Consider the following 26,049-nt stretch of genomic DNA (forward strand, 5'->3'; position numbering starts at 1 on the left):
TCACAGTTTATCCTCCCTCACCCCCACGCTGGATCCTCAGGGCCAGATATATTTTGGATTTCAGACTTTTCCAGATTCTAGAAATATGGACTGTGGACTATGAAACACCCCCACGGGGCCCACAGCCGCACCCTAGAATCAAACGTTAGTACTTCTGCATCCCATTATGTGAATATTTGCAAGAAGCAGGAGAAATGTTCGTTAATGCCCGCTCTCAGTTGAGGTTATATTCTGCTGACGACACGTCATGAGAAGAAATCGTTTTCAGGAACGAGGGATCTCGGCCTAGGCGTGTGGACCCACCGTGACAGTAAACTCTCTCAGGGTAGGGCCTGTCTTGTCTTTGTTCTACCTGTGCACCTGTCACTCGGTCTTAGCACATAGTCGTGATCCAATAAGTGTTTATTGAAGGAATAAACCCTAATTGATAACACTCATTTGGATCTGACCTGGGGGGGAGGGGAGAGATGCTTTGCTCTCAGAGGTACATGTCCCTGCTCTCTTCCCGAGTCAAAAAGGTCACATAAAATTATTACCAACTGTATGGATCATGTATTTAATTTTCTGTATTCCTCTCTCTCTCTCTCTCTCTCTCTCTCTCTCTCCACCCCCCCCCCGCCATCTTACCAAATTTAGTTTTCTTAATCGACACGTAATGATTGTGTACATTCATGGGGTATGTTGTGATATTTGGGTACATGCGTACAACGTGCACCCATCGAATCAGGGTAACGGGCATACCCATCATCTCAAACATTCGTCATTTCTTTGTGTCGGGAACACTTCAAGTCCTCTCTATGAGCTATTTGAAATCACGCGACAAATTGTTGTTCCGTAGTCTCTCTCTCTTATTTTCTGTATTTTATGATGCTGTCGTATGTCGGGGGCCTGCCTGGCTGGCCAAGGGAGAGCCTTCCCTTCCCAAGGCCAGCTCATTTCTGGAGACAGCAGACGACTTGCCTGCAATGGGCCCATCCTATGCAAACCAACCAATCAAATAAATTGCTCGGACTTGCCTACCCTGGCTCTCACCCAATCGTTCCTCCGACCTCCCGTGCCACCCCCACTCCCGTCCCCCACACACGCCCTACCCACGATAAAGGCCCTGAGACATCGTTTCTCCTTTACTTCTTCTGACTCCCGACTGACCCACGTGCCTCCCCACGTGGCCCCGTGTGGTGCGATGGGCCCCCTCCTTTTGGGAACTGTCCACCAAGCCTCTGTCCTTTGACCAAAACTTGAATCAGGCTCCTCTGGGTCCATTCTGAGTAGGCTTGACCTTGGGTTTCCCGCTCTGTCCTCGTAGGATCCAGTTTGAGCAAGAAAGCCGCCAAATCAGTTCAGTGAAAATCCTCCCTCCTGGTCTCTTATCACCCTGGCTTGCCTTCCGCAACAATTCTACGGAGTCGGAGTCCGTCTAGCAGATATCCCTCTTACCGCCCCCCCCCCCCGATGTTTCTTTCCTCTTAGTACTTTTTCAACCACTGACACCCCCCCAGCCCCCCCCACCCCCACCCCCACCCCACTTCCTTGGCTGTAACCACTCGTCCTCGTCCTCGTTGGAGTTAGGGTTAGGGTCCAACCTGTTTCCCACACTGCACGATCCCGTTGCAGCGTCCCTATAACCTATCACCGTGGCCCCCGTTGAGTTTTTGTGCAAGTCTACCCGGCCGTCGTTAACAGGTGTCACGAATCGTGTTTTGGCTTTCACGCCGTGGAACATAACGCCGGGAACAGCCGGCTCATCATTTTTGCCCGCGTTCCGTCCGGGTGGATCTTCATGGCTCTTGGCACCGAACTGCCTGCTGGGCTCGTACTTTGTACGTGGACGTTGAAATCAGGAAACATGAGGACAGGCGTACCGTTAGAGAAACCCCGAGAAGCCAGAATCCGTCCCGAGTGCAACGGGAAGGGCCGTGGGGGGGGGAGGGGGGAGTAGAGCCCGAAGCCAGGAGACGCAGAGCCAGCGTTGTCGTTTGGCTTTTAAGGGTGGTAGGAGAAGGGTCTGCAAGCCGAAATCAGCAGCAAGTCCACGTGCTCCCGCCACCCAGGTAGTACAGGCTGAGGCGATGTGGGAGAGAAGAGACACAGACAAGCCCCCGAGGAGAGCAGTAGGGATAGGTAGGTGTGCGCAGCAATAGGAAGAGAGCATGTGGAGAAGAGGCAGAGAGAGGACAGACGGGACCTCCCCAGTTGATGAAAGAAAAGATGGGAACGAGGGACGTGTCGAGCCTGGCGACGGCGACGGCAGCAGGTCGGAGCCCCCCCACCCGCCCCAGGTCCTAGGTGGGAGCGCAGCGCCGGGCGTGACCTCGGCAGCAGCTTCCCTCTCCCGGCGCACGCAAAGAGCGGGCCGAAGCGCCGACCACGCCAAGCGGCAGCGCCCCGCGGGCCTGGTCCCCGCTCGCCGGGTGGGCGGGCAACAGGGGGGAGGCCTCCGCAGCTATCAGCCCCTCAACACTCCGCAACCCGTCCCCGCCATCTCTCATCTTGGGTCACCAACGTTCTTGTCCCCGGAGGGGTGCACCGCGCCCGGAGGCACTGCAATACCAGGCCGATGCGTGGACTGGACGGAGCAAGCTCCCGTTCCACGTCCCTGCTCCAAAAATCCATTTAATATATTGTCCTCGGATAGAGGACGTATCAGATATTAAACTGATAAGAACAGATACTACACTTGATCTTAGCCAAAAGGCCGAGAAGCGATGCCCGCCCCGCCGCCCCTCGCCACCTGCCGCCTCTCCCTTACCCATCTTTAGCTCACGGTGACCAACCACACCGTCGCCGTCTGCCTCCTTCGCTTTGTCACAGGCCTGTGCAAAACGCTGCGCCCCTCCGCGCATATCTGATGCTCTGCCTTGGAAAAGACACCTTTTACATCCCTTTCTCCTACGGCGGTTCCGCGGCTGAAGCCCCGTTCTCATTTCCATGCCCCGCCCATTCTGCCTCTGGGAGGCGTGGCCACTGCCACGGACTCCACCCTCAGGACCGCCTTGACGCGCTGCCGCGGAAGCTGGGTGCCGGGGCCCGGCTCCTGGTCTGTACCGACCTGCCTTAAAGACTGAGCGAAGGGGATCTGAGCTGCGGGCCGGGAGGGAGACTGTCGGCGCAGAGTGGCCCGACCTCTGCTGAAGAAAGCGGGCGGTGGGGGTGCGGGGCGAGGGGGAGGAGGGGTTACCCTGCTGAGTTAGGGGAGGGAACAGGACTTCCCTGACCGAAGGAGGAGCCCAGCGCCGAGAGTCAGGATCGCGGGTCCGGCCCCCCCCCCGCCCCCGCCCCCGCCCCCGCCAAGGGCGGCAGAGAGGGGTCGCCGCCCTGATCTGCCCAACTCGCGCTCCGTCAGCGGGGGAGTTTGGGAAACTCCTTAGACCTCCCCAGTCTCGGTTTCCCCAGCTGAGAAGGGGATACCTGGATACCTTAGTGCCTGCCTCCTGGAGTTTAGGGAGCCCCACAGGAGCTCACCGGGCGACCGTGGCTTAGTCGTCTGGAATGTGGGTCTTAGCGTCCCACGAGGTTCCCGTGAAGGGGTCGTGCTTGTGAAACCGTAAGGCAGTCCGACCTTGGCCTCATCGGTCACAGTAACCCTAAAGACACCCAGCCTGGACAAGCTGTGTTGCCTGCCGACTGACGACAGGTAACATCGATCGTCTGCGCCAGGTGCTGTCCTGAGGCCTTTTCTTCGCTGCAGACCCACGGAGCTGACGTCAGGTGTGTGTGGAGACGCCTTAAGCGCCTCGCCCAAGACCACACAGCTAGTGAGTGAGTGGGAGAGGCAGGACTGGAACCTCGCCCTGGGCTGGCCGGCCGGCTGGCTGGGTGGCTGGCGCCAGCGTCCGCAGCCTTCACCGCCGCTAAACTCGCCTGTGGAGCGAGGAGAGAGCACGGAGCCCGGGAAAGTCCTCGCCTAGAGTGAAAGACTTGGTTCTGGTGTGTCGGGCCGGCCGTGAGACAACGTGCGGCTGAGCCCGTGAGACGCAGGGCTGTCTGCAGGGAGGCAGGAACGCAGCAGGCCGTCTAAGTGCATCGGTCGAGGGCACAGACGCACAAAGAGCCCACCCTCTGTCGACCGCTTACCGGCCTCGTGACTCACCCTGTGAACGCGGGGCTCCTCATTCCAGCCCTCTGGGTTCAATCCGTGATCGGTACATTGGAGACAAGGAGAGAATGAGGAATTATCAGACATTATCCCAGAGATGGTGAGAAACGTCCGGCATGGGGCCTAGCCTTCAGAACACACACAAGGGGAGGAACCTCGGGTGAGTCCCTTCTGCCTCGCTCAGCTCCCCGTCTGTGGAACGGGGACGTCAACAGCCAGGACGTCATCTCCTGTGCTTCACCTCCCCGCGTGCGGCAAGAGGTGAGGCCGGGCGGACCCAACCAGGCCCTCTCTTGAGCCATTCCCTGGACATTCCTCTCCTCGGCCGCCAGAGCTGAGGGCCCCTCAAGTTTTCTTCCCGAAGTCTTGTTTTTCCTCGGCCTCCCTCAGGCACTCCACAAGGTCTCACAGTTTATCCTCCCTCACCCCCACGCTGGATCCTCAGGGCCAGATATATTTTGGATTTCAGACTTTTCCAGATTCTAGAAATATGGACTGTGGACTATGAAACACCCCCACGGGGCCCACAGCCGCACCCTAGAATCAAACGTTAGTACTTCTGCATCCCATTATGTGAATATTTGCAAGAAGCAGGAGAAATGTTCGTTAATGCCCGCTCTCAGTTGAGGTTATATTCTGCTGACGACACGTCATGAGAAGAAATCGTTTTCAGGAACGAGGGATCTCGGCCTAGGCGTGTGGACCCACCGTGACAGTAAACTCTCTCAGGGTAGGGCCTGTCTTGTCTTTGTTCTACCTGTGCACCTGTCACTCGGTCTTAGCACATAGTCGTGATCCAATAAGTGTTTATTGAAGGAATAAACCCTAATTGATAACACTCATTTGGATCTGACCTGGGGGGGAGGGGAGAGATGCTTTGCTCTCAGAGGTACATGTCCCTGCTCTCTTCCCGAGTCAAAAAGGTCACATAAAATTATTACCAACTGTATGGATCATGTATTTAATTTTCTGTATTCCTCTCTCTCTCTCTCTCTCTCTCTCTCTCTCTCCACCCCCCCCCCGCCATCTTACCAAATTTAGTTTTCTTAATCGACACGTAATGATTGTGTACATTCATGGGGTATGTTGTGATATTTGGGTACATGCGTACAACGTGCACCCATCGAATCAGGGTAACGGGCATACCCATCATCTCAAACATTCGTCATTTCTTTGTGTCGGGAACACTTCAAGTCCTCTCTATGAGCTATTTGAAATCACGCGACAAATTGTTGTTCCGTAGTCTCTCTCTCTTATTTTCTGTATTTTATGATGCTGTCGTATGTCGGGGGCCTGCCTGGCTGGCCAAGGGAGAGCCTTCCCTTCCCAAGGCCAGCTCATTTCTGGAGACAGCAGACGACTTGCCTGCAATGGGCCCATCCTATGCAAACCAACCAATCAAATAAATTGCTCGGACTTGCCTACCCTGGCTCTCACCCAATCGTTCCTCCGACCTCCCGTGCCACCCCCACTCCCGTCCCCCACACACGCCCTACCCACGATAAAGGCCCTGAGACATCGTTTCTCCTTTACTTCTTCTGACTCCCGACTGACCCACGTGCCTCCCCACGTGGCCCCGTGTGGTGCGATGGGCCCCCTCCTTTTGGGAACTGTCCACCAAGCCTCTGTCCTTTGACCAAAACTTGAATCAGGCTCCTCTGGGTCCATTCTGAGTAGGCTTGACCTTGGGTTTCCCGCTCTGTCCTCGTAGGATCCAGTTTGAGCAAGAAACCCGCCAAACCAGTTCAGTGAAAATCCTCCCTCCTGGTCTCTTATCACCCTGGCTTGCCTTCCGCAACAATTCTACGGAGTCGGAGTCCGTCTAGCAGATATCCCTCTTACCGCCCCCCCCCCCCCGATGTTTCTTTCCTCTTAGTACTTTTTCAACCACTGACACCCCCCCAGCCCCCCCCACCCCCACCCCCACCCCACTTCCTTGGCTGTAACCACTCGTCCTCGTCCTCGTTGGAGTTAGGGTTAGGGTCCAACCTGTTTCCCACACTGCACGATCCCGTTGCAGCGTCCCTATAACCTATCACCGTGGCCCCCGTTGAGTTTTTGTTCAAGTCTACCCGGCCGTCGTTAACAGGTGTCACGAATCGTGTTTTGGCTTTCACGCCGTGGAACATAACGCCGGGAACAGCCGGCTCATCATTTTTGCCCGCGTTCCGTCCGGGTGGATCTTCATGGCTCTTGGCACCGAACTGCCTGCTGGGCTCGTACTTTGTACGTGGACGTTGAAATCAGGAAACATGAGGACAGGCGTACCGTTAGAGAAACCCCGAGAAGCCAGAATCCGTCCCGAGTGCAACGGGAAGGGCCGTGGGGGGGGAGGGGGGAGTAGAGCCCGAAGCCAGGAGACGCAGAGCCAGCGTTGTCGTTTGGCTTTTAAGGGTGGTAGGAGAAGGGTCTGCAAGCCGAAATCAGCAGCAAGTCCACGTGCTCCCGCCACCCAGGTAGTACAGGCTGAGGCGATGTGGGAGAGAAGAGACACAGACAAGCCCCCGAGGAGAGCAGTAGGGATAGGTAGGTGTGCGCAGCAATAGGAAGAGAGCATGTGGAGAAGAGGCAGAGAGAGGACAGACGGGACCTCCCCAGTTGATGAAAGAAAAGATGGGAACGAGGGACGTGTCGAGCCTGGCGACGGCGACGGCAGCAGGTCGGAGCCCCCCCACCCGCCCCAGGTCCTAGGTGGGAGCGCAGCGCCGGGCGTGACCTCGGCAGCAGCTTCCCTCTCCCGGCGCACGCAAAGAGCGGGCCGAAGCGCCGACCACGCCAAGCGGCAGCGCCCCGCGGGCCTGGTCCCCGCTCGCCGGGTGGGCGGGCAACAGGGGGGAGGCCTCCGCAGCTATCAGCCCCTCAACACTCCGCAACCCGTCCCCGCCATCTCTCATCTTGGGTCACCAACGTTCTTGTCCCCGGAGGAGTGCACCGCGCCCGGAGGCACTGCAATACCAGGCCGATGCGTGGACTGGACGGAGCAAGCTCCCGTTCCACGTCCCTGCTCCAAAAATCCATTTAATATATTGTCCTCGGATAGAGGACGTATCAGATATTAAACTGATAAGAACAGATACTACACTTGATCTTAGCCAAAAGGCCGAGAAGCGATGCCCGCCCCGCCGCCCCTCGCCACCTGCCGCCTCTCCCTTACCCATCTTTAGCTCACGGTGACCAACCACACCGTCGCCGTCTGCCTCCTTCGCTTTGTCACAGGCCTGTGCAAAACGCTGCGCCCCTCCGCGCATATCTGATGCTCTGCCTTGGAAAAGACACCTTTTACATCCCTTTCTCCTACGGCGGTTCCGCGGCTGAAGCCCCGTTCTCATTTCCATGCCCCGCCCATTCTGCCTCTGGGAGGCGTGGCCACTGCCACGGACTCCACCCTCAGGACCGCCTTGACGCGCTGCCGCGGAAGCTGGGTGCCGGGGCCCGGCTCCTGGTCTGTACCGACCTGCCTTAAAGACTGAGCGAAGGGGATCTGAGCTGCGGGCCGGGAGGGAGACTGTCGGCGCAGAGTGGCCCGACCTCTGCTGAAGAAAGCGGGCGGTGGGGGTGCGGGGCGAGGGGGAGGAGGGGTTACCCTGCTGAGTTAGGGGAGGGAACAGGACTTCCCTGACCGAAGGAGGAGCCCAGCGCCGAGAGTCAGGATCGCGGGTCCGGCCCCCCCCCCGCCCCCGCCCCCGCCAAGGGCGGCAGAGAGGGGTCGCCGCCCTGATCTGCCCAACTCGCGCTCCGTCAGCGGGGGAGTTTGGGAAACTCCTTAGACCTCCCCAGTCTCGGTTTCCCCAGCTGAGAAGGGGATACCTGGATACCTTAGTGCCTGCCTCCTGGAGTTTAGGGAGCCCCACAGGAGCTCACCGGGCGACCGTGGCTTAGTCGTCTGGAATGTGGGTCTTAGCGTCCCACGAGGTTCCCGTGAAGGGGTCGTGCTTGTGAAACCGTAAGGCAGTCCGACCTTGGCCTCATCGGTCACAGTAACCCTAAAGACACCCAGCCTGGACAAGCTGTGTTGCCTGCCGACTGACGACAGGTAACATCGATCGTCTGCGCCAGGTGCTGTCCTGAGGCCTTTTCTTCGCTGCAGACCCACGGAGCTGACGTCAGGTGTGTGTGGAGACGCCTTAAGCGCCTCGCCCAAGACCACACAGCTAGTGAGTGAGTGGGAGAGGCAGGACTGGAACCTCGCCCTGGGCTGGCCGGCCGGCTGGCTGGGTGGCTGGCGCCAGCGTCCGCAGCCTTCACCGCCGCTAAACTCGCCTGTGGAGCGAGGAGAGAGCACGGAGCCCGGGAAAGTCCTCGCCTAGAGTGAAAGACTTGGTTCTGGTGTGTCGGGCCGGCCGTGAGACAACGTGCGGCTGAGCCCGTGAGACGCAGGGCTGTCTGCAGGGAGGCAGGAACGCAGCAGGCCGTCTAAGTGCATCGGTCGAGGGCACAGACGCACAAAGAGCCCACCCTCTGTCGACCGCTTACCGGCCTCGTGACTCACCCTGTGAACGCGGGGCTCCTCATTCCAGCCCTCTGGGTTCAATCCGTGATCGGTACATTGGAGACAAGGAGAGAATGAGGAATTATCAGACATTATCCCAGAGATGGTGAGAAACGTCCGGCATGGGGCCTAGCCTTCAGAACACACACAAGGGGAGGAACCTCGGGTGAGTCCCTTCTGCCTCGCTCAGCTCCCCGTCTGTGGAACGGGGACGTCAACAGCCAGGACGTCATCTCCTGTGCTTCACCTCCCCGCGTGCGGCAAGAGGTGAGGCCGGGCGGACCCAACCAGGCCCTCTCTTGAGCCATTCCCTGGACATTCCTCTCCTCGGCCGCCAGAGCTGAGGGCCCCTCAAGTTTTCTTCCCGAAGTCTTGTTTTTCCTCGGCCTCCCTCAGGCACTCCACAAGGTCTCACAGTTTATCCTCCCTCACCCCCACGCTGGATCCTCAGGGCCAGATATATTTTGGATTTCAGACTTTTCCAGATTCTAGAAATATGGACTGTGGACTATGAAACACCCCCACGGGGCCCACAGCCGCACCCTAGAATCAAACGTTAGTACTTCTGCATCCCATTATGTGAATATTTGCAAGAAGCAGGAGAAATGTTCGTTAATGCCCGCTCTCAGTTGAGGTTATATTCTGCTGACGACACGTCATGAGAAGAAATCGTTTTCAGGAACGAGGGATCTCGGCCTAGGCGTGTGGACCCACCGTGACAGTAAACTCTCTCAGGGTAGGGCCTGTCTTGTCTTTGTTCTACCTGTGCACCTGTCACTCGGTCTTAGCACATAGTCGTGATCCAATAAGTGTTTATTGAAGGAATAAACCCTAATTGATAACACTCATTTGGATCTGACCTGGGGGGGAGGGGAGAGATGCTTTGCTCTCAGAGGTACATGTCCCTGCTCTCTTCCCGAGTCAAAAAGGTCACATAAAATTATTACCAACTGTATGGATCATGTATTTAATTTTCTGTATTCCTCTCTCTCTCTCTCTCTCTCTCTCTCTCTCTCCACCCCCCCCCCCGCCATCTTACCAAATTTAGTTTTCTTAATCGACACGTAATGATTGTGTACATTCATGGGGTATGTTGTGATATTTGGGTACATGCGTACAACGTGCACCCATCGAATCAGGGTAACGGGCATACCCATCATCTCAAACATTCGTCATTTCTTTGTGTCGGGAACACTTCAAGTCCTCTCTATGAGCTATTTGAAATCACGCGACAAATTGTTGTTCCGTAGTCTCTCTCTCTTATTTTCTGTATTTTATGATGCTGTCGTATGTCGGGGGCCTGCCTGGCTGGCCAAGGGAGAGCCTTCCCTTCCCAAGGCCAGCTCATTTCTGGAGACAGCAGACGACTTGCCTGCAATGGGCCCATCCTATGCAAACCAACCAATCAAATAAATTGCTCGGACTTGCCTACCCTGGCTCTCACCCAATCGTTCCTCCGACCTCCCGTGCCACCCCCACTCCCGTCCCCCACACACGCCCTACCCACGATAAAGGCCCTGAGACATCGTTTCTCCTTTACTTCTTCTGACTCCCGACTGACCCACGTGCCTCCCCACGTGGCCCCGTGTGGTGCGATGGGCCCCCTCCTTTTGGGAACTGTCCACCAAGCCTCTGTCCTTTGACCAAAACTTGAATCAGGCTCCTCTGGGTCCATTCTGAGTAGGCTTGACCTTGGGTTTCCCGCTCTGTCCTCGTAGGATCCAGTTTGAGCAAGAAAGCCGCCAAATCAGTTCAGTGAAAATCCTCCCTCCTGGTCTCTTATCACCCTGGCTTGCCTTCCGCAACAATTCTACGGAGTCGGAGTCCGTCTAGCAGATATCCCTCTTACCGCCCCCCCCCCCCGATGTTTCTTTCCTCTTAGTACTTTTTCAACCACTGACACCCCCCCAGCCCCCCCCACCCCCACCCCCACCCCACTTCCTTGGCTGTAACCACTCGTCCTCGTCCTCGTTGGAGTTAGGGTTAGGGTCCAACCTGTTTCCCACACTGCACGATCCCGTTGCAGCGTCCCTATAACCTATCACCGTGGCCCCCGTTGAGTTTTTGTGCAAGTCTACCCGGCCGTCGTTAACAGGTGTCACGAATCGTGTTTTGGCTTTCACGCCGTGGAACATAACGCCGGGAACAGCCGGCTCATCATTTTTGCCCGCGTTCCGTCCGGGTGGATCTTCATGGCTCTTGGCACCGAACTGCCTGCTGGGCTCGTACTTTGTACGTGGACGTTGAAATCAGGAAACATGAGGACAGGCGTACCGTTAGAGAAACCCCGAGAAGCCAGAATCCGTCCCGAGTGCAACGGGAAGGGCCGTGGGGGGGGAGGGGGGAGTAGAGCCCGAAGCCAGGAGACGCAGAGCCAGCGTTGTCGTTTGGCTTTTAAGGGTGGTAGGAGAAGGGTCTGCAAGCCGAAATCAGCAGCAAGTCCACGTGCTCCCGCCACCCAGGTAGTACAGGCTGAGGCGATGTGGGAGAGAAGAGACACAGACAAGCCCCCGAGGAGAGCAGTAGGGATAGGTAGGTGTGCGCAGCAATAGGAAGAGAGCATGTGGAGAAGAGGCAGAGAGAGGACAGACGGGACCTCCCCAGTTGATGAAAGAAAAGATGGGAACGAGGGACGTGTCGAGCCTGGCGACGGCGACGGCAGCAGGTCGGAGCCCCCCCACCCGCCCCAGGTCCTAGGTGGGAGCGCAGCGCCGGGCGTGACCTCGGCAGCAGCTTCCCTCTCCCGGCGCACGCAAAGAGCGGGCCGAAGCGCCGACCACGCCAAGCGGCAGCGCCCCGCGGGCCTGGTCCCCGCTCGCCGGGTGGGCGGGCAACAGGGGGGAGGCCTCCGCAGCTATCAGCCCCTCAACACTCCGCAACCCGTCCCCGCCATCTCTCATCTTGGGTCACCAACGTTCTTGTCCCCGGAGGGGTGCACCGCGCCCGGAGGCACTGCAATACCAGGCCGATGCGTGGACTGGACGGAGCAAGCTCCCGTTCCACGTCCCTGCTCCAAAAATCCATTTAATATATTGTCCTCGGATAGAGGACGTATCAGATATTAAACTGATAAGAACAGATACTACACTTGATCTTAGCCAAAAGGCCGAGAAGCGATGCCCGCCCCGCCGCCCCTCGCCACCTGCCGCCTCTCCCTTACCCATCTTTAGCTCACGGTGACCAACCACACCGTCGCCGTCTGCCTCCTTCGCTTTGTCACAGGCCTGTGCAAAACGCTGCGCCCCTCCGCGCATATCTGATGCTCTGCCTTGGAAAAGACACCTTTTACATCCCTTTCTCCTACGGCGGTTCCGCGGCTGAAGCCCCGTTCTCATTTCCATGCCCCGCCCATTCTGCCTCTGGGAGGCGTGGCCACTGCCACGGACTCCACCCTCAGGACCGCCTTGACGCGCTGCCGCGGAAGCTGGGTGCCGGGGCCCGGCTCCTGGTCTGTACCGACCTGCCTTAAAGACTGAGCGAAGGGGATCTGAGCTGCGGGCCGGGAGGGAGACTGTCGGCGCAGAGTGGCCCGACCTCTGCTGAAGAAAGCGGGCGGTGGGGGTGCGGGGCGAGGGGGAGGAGGGGTTACCCTGCTGAGTTAGGGGAGGGAACAGGACTTCCCTGACCGAAGGAGGAGCCCAGCGCCGAGAGTCAGGATCGCGGGTCCGGCCCCCCCCCCCGCCCCCGCCCCCGCCCCCGCCAAGGGCGGCAGAGAGGGGTCGCCGCCCTGATCTGCCCAACTCGCGCTCCGTCAGCGGGGGAGTTTGGGAAACTCCTTAGACCTCCCCAGTCTCGGTTTCCCCAGCTGAGAAGGGGATACCTGGATACCTTAGTGCCTGCCTCCTGGAGTTTAGGGAGCCCCACAGGAGCTCACCGGGCGACCGTGGCTTAGTCGTCTGGAATGTGGGTCTTAGCGTCCCACGAGGTTCCCGTGAAGGGGTCGTGCTTGTGAAACCGTAAGGCAGTCCGACTGAAAGACTCCCAAAGTGGGTAGTCAGTCAGTTCAGGGAGACCCTCCCAAGGAACAGCGAGACCACGAAGACGGATGCAAACAGCAAGAGGTTTATTTGAACACACGGGTACCCGGGCGACACAGTCTTTTGGAAGACTGGCGCGCCGAGTGAAGCTCCTGGGTCCTTTTTATAGCAAAAAGCGCGGGTACAGAAGCGAGAAGCGAGTTTAATTGGTCAGTTCAAATAAGCGCGGGTGAGCTTCGGTTATGTGGGAGTCCTTGAAACAGCTGAGGGGCACCCTGGAAACTGGTGGGAGTCCTTGAAACAGCTGAGGGGCACCCTGGAAACTGTTGGGAGTCCTTGAAACAGCTGAGGGGCACTCTTGAAACTTTAACTGACTTGTCTATTTCTGGGAACTATCCGCCCTTTGCCTCGGGCCGGGGCCCAGGTGCATAACCACAGATATCCTGTTCGTTATCTGGTCTCAACCTCAGGCTGTACTTTTCCTATGCTAGGGACTTTTAACCAGGGTAATGTTTTGTGCCTTGCAAAATGGCGTTACTACGGCTAGCTTAAAAAGTTCTTTCTTCATTCCCCCATTTCTTTTGTGGATAGCTCTAATCTTAGAGCGGAGTTAAAAGTTATTTTCATTATCTATAGTCTGATATTTTTGTCTAAGAACCAGGACTTTAATTGTACTTATTCTATCATTGATGAATTGGACTAACCTGTTGATGACACAGGGCCCCAGAATGAGCAACAGAAGAAGGAGTACTAGGGGCCCGGCGATGGTTGATAGTAGGGTAGTGAACCAAGGGGAGCTATTGAACCAACCTTCAAACCAGTTTTGATCTTTTTGGCGCTCTAACTGTCTTTTATCTAGTCTTTGTTTGAGTTTGGCCATGGTGTCTCGTATCACACCTGAATGGTCTACATAAAAACAGCACTCCTCTCTGAGGGCCGCGCAGAGGCCTCCCTCTCTTAAAAACAGTAAGTCAAGGCCTCGCCTATTTTGGAGTACTACCTCAGATAGAGAAGTCAATGAGTCCTCTAACTTGCTGACTGAATCCTGGAGGGCCCGGAGGTCAGTGTCCATGGCAGTCTGGAGCTCGGTTAGGCCCCGCTGGAGGTCTATAGGTCCTTTAATCAGAGCAGCCGAGCCGGTACCTATACCTGCCACAATTCCCAGTAGGACAGCTAGGGTAAGTGTGAGAGGTTCTCTCTTAAACCTGGGATGAGGGTTGTCATAGGCCTGCAACAAAGTTTCTTCAGGATGGTAATAGATGCGAGGAATCAGCTGAACCTGGACACAGAAATCCTTAGACTGATTAAAAACTGAGAGGGAAACGCAAGGGGTGAGACCGGTGCTGCAAGCCCACCAGCTATGGTTGGAGGGGAGAAGGTACTGATGGTCCCCGGAGGAATTGATGGATAGGGTCTGGTTGCAAAGATGTTGATGGGTAGAAGGTATTGTTCCTATACATAACCCTTGTCCTGTGACCTCTGTGAGAGTAAGCTTTCCCTGGGTCCCCCAACGGCAACTCTCGGCGCTGGTATAATTGGCCTCTCCCAAAAAGGCTATTCCTTCATAGTAGGGGGGGCTTATGGCCAGACAGAGCCAGCAATGCTCTGTGGCGTTCGGGTTGGTGGCATTTAGAGCTAGGAAGGCCCCCTGTACAAGACCAAAGAGCCTGTCACCCGTGGTGGGGGGTAGAGTGCCTGGTGATAGGAGGCTCTGTGTAGCAGTGCTCCTTTGTGCCGCGGGGGGTTGCCTGCTAGTCATTGGGTACAGCTTGTTGCTAGGAGGTCCCTGTTCTGCAAGGACGGGGTCGGGGCCCACTGCCACAGTTGGCATATTGGTGATATCTAGGCGAATGGTGAACAGTACACCTGGATCGTTTCCCGTCAAATAGAACCTTAGTCCCCAGGTTCTTCCTTGTGCCCAATCTCTGGAATTTTTTCCTTTCTCTGTGAATTTTATTTTAAGGGGGTTACACCAGCCGGTGTTGTCACAGTTTTTACTGCTATCGTTACGTTCTACAGTTATGAGGTCCCATGAGGAACTAGGTCCCCAGTAGACTGTCCCCGTGGTTTCACAACCCCATTCTTTGCAATATAGGGATTCCAGCCCTCCGCACCTTCTAGCTTCTGAAAGGGTCCGGCCATCCCGGGGGCACACGTAGAAGGGGGAAGCGGCAAGCCTGTTTCTAGCTCGGGGATAGCTGCACCCTGGGACCCCCCAGGTGATCTGATTATAAGCTTTTGTGTAGTCTGAATCAGGGGGTCTGATCTGGGCCTAGCCCGATGCTATGTATCCCGGGATATCCCAGGTCTCAATACCCGCCGCCAGGGCACATACATCAGGTTTAAGATCGGGCCACCAAGTCCAAGGCGGCTGGGTAGCCTGTTTGGTCCAGACAACTTCTCCAGTTTGGGACAGTACCTTCCAGGTGAGGATCACAGGCCGGTGGGGGTTCTTACCCGGTGGACTCATTTTTCCGCCGCCGAATACGCAGCTTAAGAGGATGATCAGTCCTTTCCAGCTCCCAGGTCTCGTTTGGTGCCGGGGGTGGTGCAGGCTTGAGATGGGAAGCATGGACCCAGGCAGCGATGCCATCAACTTTTACTGCGGTCGGGGTGGTCAGCAATACCAGATACGGGCCTTTCCACCGAGGCTCAAGGTTGCTGGGTCGATGGCGTCTGACCAGCACTCGGTCTCCGACCTGGAACGGGTGGGGGACAGCTATGGTACCGGGCTGATATGTCTCTTTGATCTGGTCCCAAATCTGGGTCTTCACAACTTCTAGAGCCTTTAAGTGGGTAAATAAGACAGGGAGAAAATTATCATCGGGACCCAGTGTTTCTCCCAACTCAAGTATGGGGGGGGGTCCCCCGTAGAGGATTTCATAGGGAGTTAGACCGAACTGGCCAGGGGTATTCCTGGCTCTGAACAGCGCTAAGGGAAGGAGGGCCACCCAGTCTTTTCCACCGGTCTCTAAGGCCAATTTAGTTAAGGTCTCTTTGATGGTTCTATTCATTCTCTCTACTTGACCTGAGCTCTGGGGCCTATACGCACAATGTAATTTCCAATTTATCCCCAGTTGTGTGGCTAGTCCCTGGCTTACCTGAGCAACAAAGGCTGGGCCATTATCTGACCCGATCACCTTAGGGATCCCGAAACGGGGCAGGATTTCTTCTAGTATCTTTTTACATACAGTCAGGGCCGTTTCCGTTTTGGTAGGAAAAGCTTCTACCCATCCAGAGAAAGTATCTACAAATACTAGCAGATACTTGTTTCTATACCGGCCAGGCTTTACCTCTGTAAAGTCTACTTCCCAGTATACGCCGGGTCGATCTCCCCGTTGTCTTTTTCCGGTCTCTCGGTAGGTGGTAGCCGCATTAGTCATGGCGCAAGCTGGACACCGATTGGCGACTTCTTGAACAGTGGACCGGAGGTTCGGGATGGAGAGGCTGGTGCGGCTTGCCAGTTGAAGGAGCTTTTCTGGTCCTAAGTGTGTTAGCTGATGTAACCGCTGAATGAATTCTTTTCCCTGGTCAGGAGTGAGCTCTCTTGGCTTGGTCCTAGCTTGAGCAGGCTCGATTGGCTCTTGAAGCTTTGTAGTTTTTGTTAGCACCTTGACCGACAGGGCGGCTTGTTTTGCAGCCTCGTCGGCCCTCCGGTTCCCGGCCGCCACAGGGTTATTTCCTCTCTGGTGGCCTGGGCAGTGGATAATGGCGACCTGCTTAGGGAGGTAAATGGCCTCTAGCAGAGCCAGAATTTCTTGTTTATTTTTAATGTCTTTTCCAGCAGAAGTGAGCAGTCCCCTCTGTTTATATATTGCCCCATGAATGTGAGCAGTGGCAAAAGCATACCTGCTGTCCGTGTAGATGTTGATGTTTTTTCCTTCGGCTAGGCGTAATGCCTGCGTCAAGGCTATTAGCTCGGCCTTCTGGGCTGATGTCCCTTCTGGCAGGCTGCTTGCCCATACCGTCCGTTTGCCATCTACGATGGCGGCCCCTGCTTTCTTCTTACCTTCCGCAATGAAGCTGCTACCGTCTGTATACCAGGCAGGCACTCCGGGCAATGGCTGGTCCTTCAGGTCCCGTCGAGTCCCAGCTTCTTCAGCAAGGATTTCTGAGCATTGGTGTACTGGGGTGGATTCTGACTCGACTGGTAGTAGGGTAGCTGGGTTCAGGACAGCAGGGGGCGCGAAAGATATTCTTTCGTTTAGCAGCAAACTCTGGTAATGAGTCATTCTGGCATTGGTCATCCACCGATTGGGGGGCTGCCGCACGATACTTTCGAGGCTGTGGGAAGCAATCACAGTCACATTTTGCCCCAAGGTTAACTTATCAGCGTCTTTGAGGAGGAGTGCCACTGCAGCAACCGCTTTTAGGCAGGTTGGCCACCCACTGGCCACTGGATCCAGTTTTTTTGATAGATAAGCTACTGGCCGTCGCCATGGTCCTAGGGTCTGAGTAAGCACTCCTCGGGCTACACCGGCTCTTTCATCTACGTACAGAGTAAATGATTTGGTGAGGTCTGGGAGAGCCAAGGCGGGGGCAGACAGCAAGGCTTTTTTTATGTGGTCAAAAGCCTTTTGATGCTCCTCAGTCCAGGTAAAAGGAATGTTTTCCCTTGTCAGGGGGTACAAGGGTGCAGCCAGGGAAGCAAACCCAGGAATCCAGAGCCTGCAGAATCCGGCAGTACCCAGAAATTCGCGGACCTGCCTGGGGGTTGTGGGAGTAGGGATCTTCATAACTGTAGCTTTCCGGGCCGGGGTCAGCCATCTTTTTCCCCCTTTGAGCAGGTACCCCAAATAGGTGACCTCTTTCTGGCATAACTGGGCCTTTTTAGCTGATACCCGGTACCCCAACTTACTCAGTTCCTGCAAGAGCTTTTGTGTCCCTCTTTTGCAGCCTTCATATGTGGGAGCTGCCACTAGGAGGTCGTCCACATATTGGAGTAATATGACCTGGGGGTTGAGAGCCCTAAAAGGAGCTAAATCTCGGTGGAGGGCCTCGTCGAAGAGAGTGGGAGAATTTTTGAACCCCTGTGGCAGCCGTGTCCAGGTCAGCTGACCTGTGTTACCTTTTTCTGGGTCTCTCCACTCGAACGCGAACAGTGGCTGGCTGTTGGGGTGTAGTCTGAGGCAAAAAAAGGCATCCTTGAGATCCAGGACTGAGTACCAAGTGTGACTAGGCGGAAGGGAACTCAGGAGGCTGTATGGATTTGGGACCGTGGGATGAATGTCTTGCACCCTTTTGTTAATTTCTCTCAAGTCTTGGACTGGCCGATAGTCATTGGTCCCTGGCTTTTTTACTGGTAGCAGAGGGGTGTTCCAGGGCGATTGGCAGGGCACTAAGACCCCTAGGTCTAAGAACCTTTGGATGTGGGGTCTGATGCCTTCCCGGGCTTCTTTAGTCATTGGATACTGTCGGACGGCCACCGGTGAGGCACCTGATTTCAGCTCTACTACTACTGGTGGGACGTTATTGGCCAGTCCCATACCTGTCTTTTCTGCCCATACGGTGGGAAAAAGTTGGAGCCAGGATGGGTCGATGGAGGGAGAGGCCGGCTTTTCATACAGCCGGTATTCTTCTTCTAGGTTTAGGACCAGGCACATGGTAGAGTGATCTCCCCATGTTACTTGTGGGCCCTCTGTGGAAAACTGGATTTGAGCCTTTAGTTTGGTCAGGATGTCCCGGCCCAACAGAGGAGCAGGGCACTCAGGTATGACCAAAAAGGAATGGGTCACTTGCCTATGTCCGACCCTTAAAAGTCTCTGAGTGGTCCAGGGGTAGACTTTGCTGCCGGTCGCTCCTACTACGACTGTCCGCCTGGACCCTACCTTCCCCATGGGTTGGGTCAGCACCGAATGTTCAGCCCCGGTATCGACCAGAAACTCGATGGGGGTCCCCTCCACTGTCAATGTTACCCTAGGTTCGGGGAGGGGGTCCGAACCCCGACTCCCCTAGTCATCTAGGGATAGAACCTTGGCTTCTCTGATGTTCTTTTTCCGGGGACATTCTCTTGCCCAGTGACCCTTCTCTTTACAGTACGCGCATTGGTCTTTGTCTAGAGGGGGTCTTCCATCCCTAGGTGTTTTCTTTGCCCGGTTGCTCAGGTTCCCTGTCTGCCTATCTCTAGACCCTCTTTCACCTACCACTGCGGCCAAAATCCTAGTTAAATTTTTTTCTTGGCGTTTATCACGCCGCCTCTCTCTCTCTTCTGTCTCTTTTTTTTCTCTTTCCTGTCTTTCTTCTTCTGTTTCTCTCTTGTGGTACACCTTTTCTGCCTCCTTTACTAAGTCTTGTAAGGAAAGGTCTTGGAGCCCCTCTAGTCTTTGTAACCTTTTTTTAATGTCTGGGGCTGACTGGCCGATGAAGGCCATTGTGACCGCAGCCTGCTGCCCCTCAGAAGAGGGTTCAAACGGAGTGTACCTTCTATAGGCCTCCATTAGGCGTTCTAAGAAAACCGAAGGGGGTTCTGCCGGTCCCTGCAAGACCTCTCTTACCTTGGCCAAATTGGTGGGGCGCCGGGCTGCCCCTTTGAGACCTGCCACTAGAGTCCGGCGGTAGACCAGAAGACGCTCCCTACCTTCGGCCGTGTTGTAATCCCATTGAGGTCGATTGAGGGGGAAAGCCTCATTAATGAGGTTCTCGAGTTGTGTAGGGGCCCCGTTATCCCCGAGAACGTTCTTGCGGGCCTCCAGAAGAATCCTTTCTCGCTCTTCAGTGGTGAAGAGGATCTGGAGTAGCTGTTGGCAATCGTCCCAAGTGGGCTGGTGAGAGAACATAAGGGACTCAAGAAGTCCCGTGAGACCTGCTGGTTTTTCAGAAAAAGAAGGATGGTTAGACTTCCAATTGTAAAGATCTGCTGAGGAAAAAGGCCAATACTGCAAAGGGACCAAGCCATTTGGCTCAGCTGGGGGCCCTATGGCTCGGAGGGGCAAAGCTACGGTGGAGTCAGGACCGGAGCCGTCTCTCGGACTGCGAGGTTGGCGGCTCCTAGTCCCCGCAGCCGGTCCCTCAGGGCTAGGATCACCGGGCGCTCGGCCTGGTGCCGATCTGTTTCCCTGAGGGGCCAGAGGGGGCAGCGGAGCCGCCGGGTAAGGTGGGGGTTCAGAGAGAGAAAATAGGTCATCTGGTGTCGGGAGGACGGGGGGTTGGGGAGGGGCGGAAGGCTTCCTTGTAGGTGGCCTTTGAGTATTTTCTGATCCCGAAACAACAGCGACTTTGCTGGAGGGTGGCACCCAGGGAGGGGGATTCTGGGCGAGGTCTTGCCATACCACGACATAGGCAACCTGGTCCGGGTGTCCTCCGGTCTCCTGAAAAACAATCTTTTTAACTGCAAAAATGACAGAAAGGTCAAAGGTTCCCTCTGGCGGCCAACCTACGCCGAATGTGGGCCACTCAGACGAACAGAAAGTCTGCCATTTTCCTTTTTTGATCTCCATGGACAGATTGTGAGCCCTGGCTTTGACATCTTTCCAATGATCTAGAGTAAGGGAGAGAGGCGTAAGGGCACCTTGCCCCATCTCGAAAATTTCCAATAGGGGAACGACGACGCAAAGACCTATCACAACTAAGACAAAAAGAAACCAGAAACGGCGACGAGACCGAGTGCCGTAGAAATAGAAGAAAGAGTCCGATGGCAGAGCGCGCCTCCCGAGACGCGGTGAGACCAAAACACAATAATCCTCTGCCAAGGGGTCCACCAGGCGTCCCTGGTCCTCCCCTGATCCTGGGACGTCTCCCAGGATTGCCGGGTGGCGAGCCCCCGAACACGTCTGTTCGCTACCCGCACTTCGCTCCCAGAGCGACTAACCCGGAACAAACTGAAACCAAAATGCGCGCACTCAGAAAGACAGTCAGAGTCACAGGATTAGACACAGAAACGAGACACAGAAACGAGACACAGAACGACTGCTGGCCAGCTTACCTCCCGTTGGTGGGTCGGTGGTCCCTGGGTGGGGGTCTCCGATCCCGGACGAGCCCCCAAATGAAAGACTCCCAAAGTGGGTAGTCAGTCAGTTCAGGGAGACCCTCCCAAGGAACAGCGAGACCACGAAGACGGATGCAAACAGCAAGAGGTTTATTTGAACACACGGGTACCCGGGCGACACAGTCTTTTGGAAGACTGGCGCGCCGAGTGAAGCTCCTGGGTCCTTTTTATAGCAAAAAGCGCGGGTACAGAAGCGAGAAGCGAGTTTAATTGGTCAGTTCAAATAAGCGCGGGTGAGCTTCGGTTATGTGGGAGTCCTTGAAACAGCTGAGGGGCACCCTGGAAACTGGTGGGAGTCCTTGAAACAGCTGAGGGGCACCCTGGAAACTGTTGGGAGTCCTTGAAACAGCTGAGGGGCACTCTTGAAACTTTAACTGACTTGTCTATTTCTGGGAACTATCCGCCCTTTGCCTCGGGCCGGGGCCCAGGTGCATAACCACAGATATCCTGTTCGTTATCTGGTCTCAACCTCAGGCTGTACTTTTCCTATGCTAGGGACTTTTAACCAGGGTAATGTTTTGTGCCTTGCAAAATGGCGTTACTACGGCTAGCTTAAAAAGTTCTTTCTTCACGACCTTGGCCTCATCGGTCACAGTAACCCTAAAGACACCCAGCCTGGACAAGCTGTGTTGCCTGCCGACTGACGACAGGTAACATCGATCGTCTGCGCCAGGTGCTGTCCTGAGGCCTTTTCTTCGCTGCAGACCCACGGAGCTGACGTCAGGTTGAAAGACTCCCGCAGTGGGTAGTCAGTCAGTTCAGGGAGACCCTCCCAAGGAACAGCGAGACCACGGCTTCGGATGCAAAAACAAGAGGTTTATTGAACACACAGGTACCCGGGCGACTCAGTCTTTCGAAAGACTGGCGCGCCGAGTAGAGCTCCTGGGTCCTTTTTATAGCAAAAAGCGCGGGTACAGAAGCGAGAAGCAAGGTAATTGGTTAGTTTAAATCAAGCCAGGGGTGAACTTCGGTCAAGTGGGAGTCCTTGAAACAGCTGAGGGGCACTCTTGAAACTTTAACTGACTTGTCTATTTCTGGGAACTATCCGCCCTTGGCTCCGGGCTGGGGCCCAGGTGCATAACTGCAGATATCTCAGACCTGCCCTCTTGGCTGTACTTTCCCTATACCCTTGTAAAAAGCACTTCCTTCATTCCCCCATTTCTCTTGTGGATCGCTCTAATCTTAGAGCGGAATTAAAAGTTATCTTCGCCATTTAAGGTTTGGTATTTTTGCCTAAGGACCAGAATCTTAACTGCACTTACCCTATCATTGATGAATTGGACTAACCTATTGATGACACAGGGCCCCAGAATGAGCAACAGAAGAAGGAGTACTAGGGGCCCGGCGATGGTTGATAGTAGGGTAGTGAACCAAGGGGAGCTATTGAACCAACCTTCAAACCAGTTTTGATCTTTTTGGCGCTCTAACTGTCTTTTATCTAGTCTTTGTTTGAGTTTGGCCATGGTGTCTCGTATCACACCTGAATGGTCTACATAAAAACAGCACTCCTCTCTGAGGGCCGCGCAGAGGCCTCCCTCTCTTAAAAACAGTAAGTCAAGGCCTCGCCTATTTTGGAGTACTACCTCAGATAGAGAAGTCAATGAGTCCTCTAACTTGCTGACTGAATCCTGGAGGGCCCGGAGGTCAGTGTCCATGGCAGTCTGGAGCTCGGTTAGGCCCCGCTGGAGGTCTATAGGTCCTTTAATCAGAGCAGCCGAGCCGGTACCTATACCTGCCACAATTCCCAGTAGGACAGCTAGGGTAAGTGTGAGAGGTTCTCTCTTAAACCTGGGATGAGGGTTGTCATAGGCCTGCAACAAAGTTTCTTCAGGATGGTAATAGATGCGAGGAATCAGCTGAACCTGGACACAGAAATCCTTAGACTGATTAAAAACTGAGAGGGAAACGCAAGGGGTGAGACCGGTGCTGCAAGCCCACCAGCTATGGTTGGAGGGGAGAAGGTACTGATGGTCCCCGGAGGAATTGATGGATAGGGTCTGGTTGCAAAGATGTTGATGGGTAGAAGGTATTGTTCCTATACATAACCCTTGTCCTGTGACCTCTGTGAGAGTAAGCTTTCCCTGGGTCCCCCAACGGCAACTCTCGGCGCTGGTATAATTGGCCTCTCCCAAAAAGGCTATTCCTTCATAGTAGGGGGGGCTTATGGCCAGACAGAGCCAGCAATGCTCTGTGGCGTTCGGGTTGGTGGCATTTAGAGCTAGGAAGGCCCCCTGTACAAGACCAAAGAGCCTGTCACCCGTGGTGGGGGGTAGAGTGCCTGGTGATAGGAGGCTCTGTGTAGCAGTGCTCCTTTGTGCCGCGGGGGGTTGCCTGCTAGTCATTGGGAACAGCTTGTTGCTAGGAGGTCCCTGTTCTGCAAGGACGGGGTCGGGGCCCACTGCCACAGTTGGCATATTGGTGATATCTAGGCGAATGGTGAACAGTACACCTGGATCGTTTCCCGTCAAATAGAACCTTAGTCCCCAGGTTCTTCCTTGTGCCCAATCTCTGGAATTTTATTTTAAGGGGGTTACACCAGCCGGAGTTGTCACAGCTTTTACTGCTACCGTTACGTTCTACAGTTATGAGGTCCCATGAGGAACTAGGTCCCCAGTAGACTGTCCCCGTGGTTTCACAACCCCATTCTTTGCAATATAGGGATTCCAGCCCTCCGCACCTTCTAGCTTCTGAAAGGGTCCGGCCATCCCGGGGGCACACGTAGAAGGGGGAAGCGGCAAGCCTGTTTCTAGCTCGGGGATAGCTGCACCCTGGGACCCCCCAGGTGATCTGATTATAAGCTTTTGTATAGTCTGAATCAGGGGGTCTGATCTGGGCCTTGGAGGCCGATACACTGGATCCCGGGATATCCCAGGTTTCAATACCCGCCGCCAGGGCACATACATCAGGTTTAAGATCGGGCCACCAAGTCCAAGGAGGCTGGGTAGCCTGTTTGGTCCAGACAACTTCTCCAGTTTGGGACAGTACCTTCCAGGTGAGGATCACAGGCCGGTGGGGGTTCTTACCCGGTGGACTCATTTTTCCGCCGCCGAATACGCAGCTTAAGAGGATGATCAGTCCTTTCCAGCTCCCAGGTCTCGTTTGGTGCCGGGGGTGGTGCAGGCTTGAGATGGGAAGCATGGACCCAGGCAGCGATGCCATCAACTTTTACTGCGGTCGGGGTGGTCAGCAATACCAGATACGGGCCTTTCCACCGAGGCTCAAGGTTGCTGGGTCGATGGCGTCTGACCAGCACTTGGTCTCCGACCTGGAACGGATGAGGGATGGCCACGGCACCTGGCTCGTATACCTCCTTGATCTGGTCCCAGATCTGGGTTTTTACAACTTCTAAAGCCTTTAAGTGAGTAAATAAGACAGGAAGAAAGTTATCATCGGGACCCAGTGTTCCTCCCAACTCAAGTATGGGGGGGGGTCCCCCGTGGAGGATTTCATAAGGGGTCAGACCAAGCTGGCCAGGGGTATTCCTGGCTCTGAACAGCGCTAAGGGAAGGAGGGCCACCCAGTCTTTTCCACCGGTCTCTAAGGCCAATTTAGTTAAGGTCTCTTTGATGGTTCTATTCATTCTCTCTACTTGACCTGAGCTCTGGGGCCTATACGCACAATGTAATTTCCAATTTATTCCCAGTTGTGTGGCCAGTCCCTGGCTTACCTGAGCAACAAAGGCTGGGCCATTATCTGACCCGATCACCTTAGGGATCCCGAAACGGGGCAGGATTTCTTCTAGTATCTTTTTACATACAGTCAGGGCCGTTTCAGTTTTGGTAGGGAAAGCTTCTACCCATCCAGAGAAAGTATCTACAAATACTAGCAGATACCTGTTCCCATACCGGCCAGGCTTTACCTCTGTAAAGTCTACTTCCCAGTATACGCCGGGTCGATCTCCCCGTTGTCTTTTTCCGGTCTCTCGGTAGGTGGTAGTCGCATTAGTCATGGCACAAGCCGGACACCGATTGGCGACTTCTTGAACGGTGGACCGGAGATTCGGGATGGAGAGGCTGGTGCGGCTCGTTAGTTGAAGGAGCTTTTCTGGTCCTAAGTGTGTTAGCTGATGTAACCGCTGAATGAATTCTTTTCCCTGGTCAGGAGTGAGCTCTCTTGGCTTGGTCCTAGCTTGAGCAGGCTCGATTGGCTCTTGAAGCTTTATAGTTTCTGCTAGCACCCTGACCGACAGGGCGGCTTGTTTTGCAGCCTCGTCGGCCCTCCGGTTCCCGGCCGCCACAGGGTTATTTCCTCTCTGGTGGCCCGGGCAGTGGATAATGGCGACCTGCTTAGGGAGGTGAATGGCCTCTAGCAGAGCCAGAATTTCTTCTTTGTTTTTAATGTCTTTTCCAGCCGAAGTGAGCAGTCCCCTCTGTTTATATATTGCCCCATGAATGTGAGCAGTGGCAAAAGCATACCTGCTGTCCGTGTAGATGTTGATGTTTTTTCCTTCGGCTAGGCGTAATGCCTGCGTCAAGGCGATTAGCTCGGCCTTCTGGGCTGATGTCCCTTCTGGCAGGCTGCTTGCCCATACCGTCCGTTTGCCATCTACGATGGCGGCCCCTGCTCTCCGCTTACCTTCCACAATGAAGCTGCTACCGTCTGTATACCAGGCAGGCACTCCGGGCAATGGCTGGTCCTTCAGGTCCCGTCGAGTCCCAGCTTCTTCAGCAAGGATTTCTGAGCATTGGTGTACTGGGGTGGATTCTGACTCGACTGGTAGTAGGGTAGCTGGGTTCAGGACAGCAGGGGGCGCGAAAGATATCCTTTCGTTTAGCAGCAAACTCTGGTAATGAGTCATTCTGGCATTGGTCATCCACCGATTGGGGGGCTGCCGCACAATACTTTCGAGGCTGTGGGAAGCAATCACAGTCACATTTTGCCCCAAGGTTAACTTATCAGCGTCTTTGAGGAGGAGTGCCACTGCAGCAACCGCTTTTAGGCAGGTTGGCCACCCACTGGCCACTGGATCCAGTTTTTTTGATAGATAAGCTACTGGCCGTCGCCATGGTCCTAGGGTCTGAGTAAGCACTCCTCGGGCTACACCGGCTCTTTCATCTACGTATAGAGTAAATGGTTTGGTGAGGTCTGGGAGAGCCAAAGCGGGGGCAGACAGCAAGGCTTCTTTTATGTGGTCGAAAGCCTTTTGATGCTTTTCAGTCCAGGTAAAAGGAATGTTTTCCCTTGTCAGAGGGTACAAGGGTGCAGCCAGGGAAGCAAACCCAGGAATCCAGAGCCTGCAGAATCCGGCAGTACCCAGAAATTCGCGGACCTGCCTGGGGGTTGTGGGAGTAGGGATCTTCATAACTGTAGCTTTCCGGGCCGGGGTCAGCCATCTTTTTCCCTCCTTGAGCAGGTACCCCAAATAGGTGACCTCTTTCTGGCATAACTGGGCCTTTTTAGCTGATACCCGGTACCCCAACTTACTCAGTTCCTGCAAGAGCTTTTGTGTCCCTCTTTTGCAGCCTTCATATGTGGGAGCCGCCACCAGGAGGTCGTCCACATA

The 26,049-nt window shown here is 55.2% G+C and overlaps 1 protein-coding gene and 3 non-coding genes across 4 annotated transcripts; all 4 read right to left on the reverse strand.

The window, feature by feature from the left end:
- Positions 1 to 2,516: 2,516 nt before the first annotated feature.
- On the reverse strand, positions 2,517 to 2,707 carry LOC134365380 (U2 spliceosomal RNA). Its single transcript, XR_010022080.1, has one exon. It is a non-coding gene; the product is annotated as a U2 spliceosomal RNA (small nuclear RNA).
- Positions 2,708 to 7,017: 4,310 nt separating this feature from the next.
- On the reverse strand, positions 7,018 to 7,208 carry LOC134365383 (U2 spliceosomal RNA). The gene has a single exon (XR_010022083.1). It is a non-coding gene; the product is annotated as a U2 spliceosomal RNA (small nuclear RNA).
- A 4,304-nt stretch (positions 7,209 to 11,512) lies between these two features.
- On the reverse strand, positions 11,513 to 11,703 carry LOC134365381 (U2 spliceosomal RNA). Its single transcript, XR_010022081.1, has one exon. It is a non-coding gene; the product is annotated as a U2 spliceosomal RNA (small nuclear RNA).
- An 11,359-nt stretch (positions 11,704 to 23,062) lies between these two features.
- LOC134364848 (uncharacterized) lies at positions 23,063 to 26,007 on the reverse strand. The gene is made up of 2 exons (XM_063081024.1): positions 24,214 to 26,007; positions 23,063 to 23,898 (listed from the first exon to the last, which is right to left on the reverse strand). The coding sequence occupies exons 1-2, from the start codon at positions 25,846 to 25,848 to the stop codon at positions 23,566 to 23,568; spliced, it is 1,968 nt and encodes a 655-aa protein (XP_062937094.1). The 5' UTR covers positions 25,849 to 26,007; the 3' UTR covers positions 23,063 to 23,565.
- Between the last annotated feature and the right edge of the window lie 42 nt (positions 26,008 to 26,049).

The sequence above is a fragment of the Cynocephalus volans genome, chromosome 16 (assembly GCF_027409185.1).
Source record: "Cynocephalus volans isolate mCynVol1 chromosome 16, mCynVol1.pri, whole genome shotgun sequence".
Taxonomy (NCBI): Eukaryota; Metazoa; Chordata; class Mammalia; order Dermoptera; family Cynocephalidae; genus Cynocephalus; species Cynocephalus volans.